Below are 7,662 nucleotides of genomic sequence, written 5' to 3'. Positions count from 1 at the left end.
CTCTACCACTGAGCCACTTTGGCCCTCTCTCCTTTTCCCTCAACTCTCTTTTTATTCCCTCATATCTGCACTTTCTTGATTATACTTTGTTTTAGCCCTATGTTAACTAAAACCACATCGCTGCCCCCTCCCCTCTTCCACACCTCCAATTCTCAGCCCCCTCTCGCTCACTGGGTAGTGATCTCCCAGAGCCATACAACATCCTGTAAGCACTTGGGATTCCCAGCAGGCCCCAGGCAGCCAGGTCTTCAGGCAGACAGAGGGAGCCATAGGTCAGCTAAGCCACTGCCCAATGGAGCAGTTGCACAAGGCCACCTCTGCTTATGCTCCCTGCCTGTGACAAAAGACACGAAAACTTGAGGGCAGCAACAAGGCTAGAAAATGATGGCATTCTACTCATAGTGGTCATATTTGTGAGGCTTCTGGATTTAGAGTTAAAAGAAATAGAGTAACTGGGTACCAGTGGCTTACACCTGTAATCCTAGCTACTCAGGAGGATGAGATGTGAGGATTACTGCTCAAAGCCAGCCCAGGCAGGAAAGTCCATGAGACTCATCTCCAATAAACTACCAGAAAACCAGAAGTGGCACTGTGGTTCAAGTTGTAGAGAGCTAGCCTTGACCCAATCCACTGAGGGACAGCGCTCAGTCCGAGTTCAAACCCTATGACCAACAACAATAATAAAAAAACACATCCAAAGCAATGCTAACATCACTAGAATAAATGCATAATATATAACCTACCAAGATGGCTGTTTTGAAGGAGAAAACTCTTACAGTTAATGGGTAAATCCTGTTGTGTTTAGTCAAAGAATATTAAATCCTATTACCATGAAAAAAGTATATAGCTCTCTGACACAAGGTATATATGAAGTATAAATGGAGACCTTTTATTATTGTTTCTTTCAGCAAAATCTTTTAATGTACTGTACCAGTGCTATACTGTAGGTTTTTTGTTTTTGTTTGTTGGGCATGGGGCTTGAACTCTGGGCCTGGGCACTGTCTTGAGCTTGTCTGCTCAAGGCAAGTGCTCTACCACTTGAGCCACTGTGCCACTTCCAGTTTTCTGGTACTTAATTGAAGAGTCTCATGGACTTTCCTGCCCAGGCTGGCTTTGAACCATGATCCTCAGACCTCAGCCTCCTGAGTAGCTAGAAATTACAGGTGTGAGCCACCAGCTCCCAGCTTATACTGTAGTTTTTAAATACATCTCACATGTTTTTCTATTCTCTCAAATTGTTGTATATTAAAGTTCATTGAAAAATGCTGGAAGGAGAAAGGAACCAAAATAAATCCAGCTTTTACTATTATTAACATTTTCTGTGTAAGAGGATCTAGGAATTGTCCCAAAGAGAAGGAAGTTCTGCATCCCTCCCCCCACATACCCCTACACATAGAGAAACAGTAGCTGGGCAGAGGTGACATGAAAGAGGAGCAGACAGAAGAGGTTGGGGCCTTCTGCTCTCAGAGAGCTCAGCTAACGTCTCTGGATAGGTATGTGGGGGGCATCGTCCATCCCTTCTACCAGAGGGATGACATTGTGAGAGGGGACCCTGAGCTGCAGGCCTGGTGTCGGGAGATCACTGAGGTGGGGCTGTGCCAGGCTCAGGACCGAGGTAAGATCCATCCCAGAGGCCTTTCCTAGCTCTGCCCCTCTGGGGATAGGACCTTAACCCCAAATCACACCTCTCCCTCTCCATGCATGAACACATCTACAAGATAGTCACAGATATTTTGTATTGTGTGTGGTACTAAGGCTTGTTGGTAGGCTATAGCTCTACTACTTGACTGATGCCTCTAGGCCTATTTTGTAATGGTTACTTTTGAAACAGTCTCATTTCCTGCCAGGACCTGCTCCATCTGAGACCTGCCTAATTTAGGCTTCCTGCTGGGATCACAGGCAACCACACAGCATCCCATTTCCCTTGATGGAGATGAAGTGCTTTGGACTTTTCTGTATGAACAGATCTAAAATTACTATCTTGCCCAATGTTGGCCTCTGTGCAGATTTAAATAACAAGTGTGTATCACTGCATCCAGTTACCAGTTGAGAAAGGACCTTGGAAACATTTTCTGCCTGGGCTGGCCTTGAACTGCAATCCTCCCATTCTTAGCCTCCCAAGTAGCTAAGAGTGAGCCACCAGTGCATAGCAACTATTCACAATTTTTTTTTTTTTGTTGGTCCTGGGGCTTGAAATCTGGGCTTGGGTGCTGTTCCTGTGCTCTTCAGCTCAAGGCAAGCCCTCTACCGCTTGAGCCAAAGCACCACTTCAGGTTTTCTAGTGGTTTATTGGAGACAAAGAGTCTCATGGACTTTGCTGCCCAGGCTGGCTTTGAACCATGATCCTCAGATCTCAGCCTCCTGAGTAGCTAGGATTACAGGTGTGAGCCATCAACACCCAGCTAACAGTTCACAATTTTCATTCTAGACAGCCAGATCATCTTCCTGGAGGGCCTTGGCCTCAAACCTTTACTCTTGGCCCTACTTCCAGTCATGCCCATAACTTGCCGTGAATGACCATAACTAGGCCGGAACTATATCCATGACGGCTTCTGTTTCATCTTCATGGTTCGCTATTTTTCTATCGTAGAATTCAATGAGAGAAGCTTCATACCAAAGCCTGTGGTAACTCACTGTAGCTTTTCCTTCCTGCCGGCCTGTTACATCCAGCACACACACAAGGGCTTGGGTGTGTTGCACACTTGCCAGAGGGCAAGGCCATTTCTAAACATAACCTCAGTACTCTCCATGCTTTGGCTCAAACCTGAACTCAGCATGCTAACCCTGATGCTCATCTTTCTTTGCTTCAACTGCCTTCCTCATTAGGATCTAGACACTACCTTTAGTATCCTGACCCCGTGTGTGGGGGTGGTGTGTGTGTGTGTGTGTGTGTGTGTGTGTGTGTGTGTGTGTGTGTGTGTACGCACGCGTGCACCAGTATTCAGGGCCTGGGTGCTCCATCCTTTAGCACTTTTTTGCTCAAAGCTGGCACTCTGCCACTTGAACCACAGATCCACTTCCAGCTTTTGGGTGATTAATTGGTGATAACAGTCATACAGACTTTCCTGCCTTGGCTAACTTCAAACCATAATCCTCAAATCTCTGCTAGGATTTCAGATGTGAGCCTGGCCCTCAGCCCACATTTTAATCTCTTGAGAAGGGCCTTTTCTCAGCTCCTTCCAGATTCAGATTCTTCTCTAGCATACAAGGATTACCCTGCACTGATTCCAATTGTCCTTCAACTCTTCACCTGTCAGAGCAACACCTTAAATCTCATTCTCTACCTTTTTGGAGACAATTAAAGAAACTGGTTTGGAACTATTACAGCCAGACCTGGGCATGTACAGATCAATAATCAATACACCTAGCATGGATGGACTCTTACCTTAAAAGATCTTCTCCACCTACCCCACAGCACTCCATCTGGACTAAAATTTCTACAGTACTTCTCAATTAAGTTTCTTGGGTTCCACAGGTCCTGACTCTAGATGTGAAAATAATGGACTGTAAGGTCCATAATGACCAGTTCTACAGTTACAGGGAGCCCCCACTCCTTCCATTTTCTCAATTACAAGAGAACAGCACTTCCATCTTTTTGGTCCAATGTGGGACTTGAACTCAGGGCCTGGGCACTGTCCTTGAGTCTCTTTGTGCTCTACCACTTGAGCCATGGTGCCACTTCCAGTTTTCTGGTGGTTAACTGGAGATAAGAATCTCATGCACTTTCCTGCCAGGCTGGCTTCAAATCATGATCCTCAGATCTCAGCCTCTTGAGTAGCTAGGGTTATAGATATGAGCCACCAGTACCCAGCCACTTCCATTTTTTTTAAATTGTGAAAATACCATACAGAGGGAGTTACATGGGCAAGGTAATGAGTACATTTCTTATCAAGCATTGTTGCCTCCTCCTTTGTTTCCCCTTCCCATCTTTTCCCATCTCCCACACTCCACCCCTAACAAAGTTGTAAAGTTCTTTTTTCTTTTCTTTTTTTTTTTGGGGGGGTCCGGTCCTGGGGCCTGAACTCTGGGCCTGGGTGCTGTCCCTCAGCTCTTCAGCTCAAGGCTAGCGCTCTACCACTTGAGCCACAGCGCCACTTCTGGCTTTTTTCTTTTTGCTTATGTGGTGCTGAGGAATCGAATTCAGGGCCTCATGCATGCAAGGCAAGCACTCTACCACTGAGCCACCTTCCCAGCCCTAAAGTTTGTTTTTCAACATAACGACTTGTACATCTCATTGTTGAAATGGGTCCACCTGTATCCCTATTTAAATGATTTGTTTTTTCCCTTCCCCTCCACAAATTATACCAACATCAAATACAATGAAAGCAGGAGTTATACCCTGGGGAAGGGACATACAAAGCAATAAAGAAATCATCTTATAAATAAGTTAGAAACAATCGCAAGAAAGAAAAAAAAACATTTGAATATTTATCTTGGGGCTCATTTCACCTAACATCAACTTATCTGACCTTTTCTGCTTGTCTCAGACATATACTAGTTATTGCAAATAAGAGAAACTATGGGATCTATGTTTCTTTGGGCCTGGCTTACTTCACTTAATTTTTTCCAAGTCTATCCATTTCCTAACAAATGGAGCAATGTCATTCTTTCTGATGGAGGCATAGAATTCATTGTGTGTGTGTGTGTGTGTGTGTGTGTGTGTGTGTGTATGTATGTGTATATATATATATATATATATATATAAAACCTTTTCTTGATCCATTCATCTACTGAGGGACATCTGGGTTGGTTCCATATTATACTTTTCTTTTTTTTATCATGTTAGTAGTTCTGTGTATTATTGCATTGTGAGGTTAAGTTGTATTGCCCCAAAGGCTAGTCAAGCTGTGTGCCTTTGATTTCATATCCAATTTAGGTAACTTCCTTTGGGAAGTGCCTGCTAAAACTTTTACTATTTTCCCTTTAGTTGTCTGCTTTTTTTCTGCTTTTTTTTTCCCAACGACTTTTTAAAATCATGATATATGACCAGACAGCCTATTAGGCCTCAGCCTCCAAATTGTATGATAGTCACAGCACACTGAGGACTTTGCATGGACCATCTCATTTATAAGTAACAATGACCCTCATTTTTAGAGAAAAATGTTGAGATTCAAAGCAGCTAGAGCAATCAGTTCAAGGTCAGTAGCAGAGCCAGAACCAGGGCAGAATGGCACAGCTTAGTGCCCTTGATCAGTCCATCCCGCTTCATAGATGTCAGCGGCACTTCCTGGTCCCTTAACTGAATTATCATCCAGCTCTTCTGTTTCTATCCCCTTACCCTGCTTTATTTCTACTGTCATCATAAACATACTGGATGTAGCTTTCCTTCTATTTATCTTTCCTCCCTACTAGAATCTACAGTATAAGGTGGGAAAGATTTCTCTCTTTTGTACCAATGCATTTCCAGTGACTAGAGTACCTAGTATAAAGTGGTTTGATGCTCTTTGAATGAATAGTTGGTTATTGTAGAGTATGGACAGGTCAAGACATCAGTTTTTGTTGATTTGTTTTGTGTTGGTAATAGGGCTTAAACTCAGAGTCCGGGTGATCTCCCTTAGCTTCTTTGCTCAAAGCAAGTGGCATTCTTCCATTTGAGCCACACCTCCACTTCTGGCTTTTGGGTATAATTAATTGGAGATAAGATCCTCATGGACTTTCCTGCTTTGGCTGGCTTTGAACCATAGTCCTCAGATCTCAACCTCCTGAGTAGCGAGGATTACAGGAGTGAGTTACCGGTGTCCAGACAGTATTTGCTTCGTTATTTCAAGGTCATGGCTTCTAAACACCTTTCTTTCTTCTAGGTTTCCCTGTCTCCTTCTAGTCTTTGTCACCTCTGTCACTTCCTTACCATGTACATCTTAACATGCATTGCCCAGCATGCAGCCATCAGTCAGGGCCAGGTACAGATGCCAGAAAGCTTGGGGCAATGTCTAGATAAGGGGGATGCTTGAAAGAGAAATTAGGGAGCAACTTTCCTGAAATTAGAGCTTTGGTGAATTCTGATGATTCCTCCCTGGTTTGACTGGTATGCCTGGATTCCTAAAATCCCAGGCTCAATGAGGATGCACCCATCCACCATCAAGGAAGATGAGACAAAAGCCACAGTAATGGGGTCATTACCTAATGTCTGGCAGACTTGTTTTCAGATGGCCAGCACAGGGCTCCTGAGCTGGAGGCCACCAGACATGGTGAGAGGGGCTCTGAGCCTAAGGTGCAGGACTAGGCTCCATCTCCCTATGTCTTGGATCTCAGAGCTAATGCATCCTTTCTTTCTGCTTCAGGTGTCCCTGGGTCATCACAAAGTAGGGTATTTTTCAGGCCCTGAGCCAAAAGCTGTGCTAGGGAGATTTCAAACAGAACTAGACAGACTGGAGAGGGAAATTGTGGCCCAAAATGAGAAGCTAGACTTTCCCTATGAATACCTGAAGCCAAGTTGCATAGAAAAGTGTCACCACTTGAGCCTAATCTGCTCATCTTTTAAAGACTTCTTTGCTTTTTGTTCCCTACTTGCTACTATTCTAATTTTACCCTATAACTGAGTTCCCTACTTGAATATTTCACTCCCCGAGGCACTGTCCTCAGCTCTCAGTACCCTGTGAGAATGGTCTTCTAATTGGAACTGTATCTTTTAGAGAAATCCACTATCTACTCCTGTAGTTTCCTCCTGATCTGGAAGTTTGACTTATCCATTTGTTATGTAATTCTTAGGATTGGTTTTCACTTGATATGATATTGAGGTCAAATTTTATTTCCTCATTTGTCTCTTCAGTTATTCCAGTATCATATATTCAGAAACCTATCCTTCCCCACTAATCTCCAATGCTGACACAAGTCGTCATATTTGAAATAGACTATGAGTTATCTATTTGACTCCATGCACTAATTTGTCTTTCTCTGTACCACACTGATTTACTCACTATGGCACTATATCTAATGCAGCCAGGTGATTTTTGGATAAGACATATTTATACAATCAATTTTGACTGATTGGTTAAATTTCATCTATCTACAAGTCATATGCTGGATAATTTTATACATTTTGAATTCCATTTGCTGGTTATGTTTTACATATGTGTTCACAAATAACAAAAAGCAGAGGATTGGAGGCCTGAAGAAGGTATATATATCAAGAACTCTGCCAAAATTCTATGCCTCCATCAGAAAGAATTCTATGCCTCCATCAGAAAAAAAATGACATCGTCCCATTTGTTAGGAAATGGAAAGACTTGGAAAAAAATTATATGAAGTGAAGCAAGCCTGGCCCCAAAAAACATAGGTCCTATGGGTTTCCCTTATCTGCAATAACTAGTATATGTCTAGGACAAGCAGAAAAAGTCAAAAGCTATGTACATATGACCATACAAGATGATGTTAAGTAAAATGAGCCCCAAGATAGGGACACAAGTGGATTTTTCTTTCTTGCTATTGTTTTTAACGTATTTTAATGTACTATGTGTTTTTTTTTGTTGTTGTTTCTTTGGTATGTTCTTCCCCCATTGAATAACCTGTTTTCACTGTATTTGATGTCGCTGCTCTGCATCTTGCATATACATTTTTCTAATTTGGGGAGGGGAAGGGAAATAACAAAATGCTGAAACAAGGATACAGGTTGACCCATTGTAACAATGAGACAAGAAAATATGTTGAAAACAAACTTTACAA

The 7,662-nt window shown here is 42.8% G+C and overlaps 1 protein-coding gene across 1 annotated transcript in view; it reads left to right on the top strand.

Annotated features, from left to right (window-relative positions):
* LOC105983295 (arachidonate 12-lipoxygenase, 12S-type-like) overlaps window positions 1–6,845 on the top strand; it is a 34,294-nt gene extending 27,449 nt beyond the window's left edge. Inside the window, 6 exon segments of the mRNA XM_013013132.1 lie at window positions 1,468–1,615; window positions 5,802–5,817; window positions 5,819–5,906; window positions 6,024–6,188; window positions 6,282–6,445; window positions 6,770–6,845. Of these exon segments, the coding sequence (XP_012868586.1) occupies window positions 1,468–1,615; window positions 5,802–5,817; window positions 5,819–5,906; window positions 6,024–6,188; window positions 6,282–6,445; window positions 6,770–6,845 (657 nt within the window).
* Window positions 6,846–7,662: the final 817 nt, after the last annotated feature.

Source organism: Dipodomys ordii, unplaced genomic scaffold, assembly GCF_000151885.1.
Source record: "Dipodomys ordii isolate 6190 unplaced genomic scaffold, Dord_2.0 Scaffold19, whole genome shotgun sequence".
NCBI classification, from domain to species: Eukaryota; Metazoa; Chordata; class Mammalia; order Rodentia; family Heteromyidae; genus Dipodomys; species Dipodomys ordii.
This window is presented reverse-complemented; position numbering and strand designations above follow the sequence as displayed.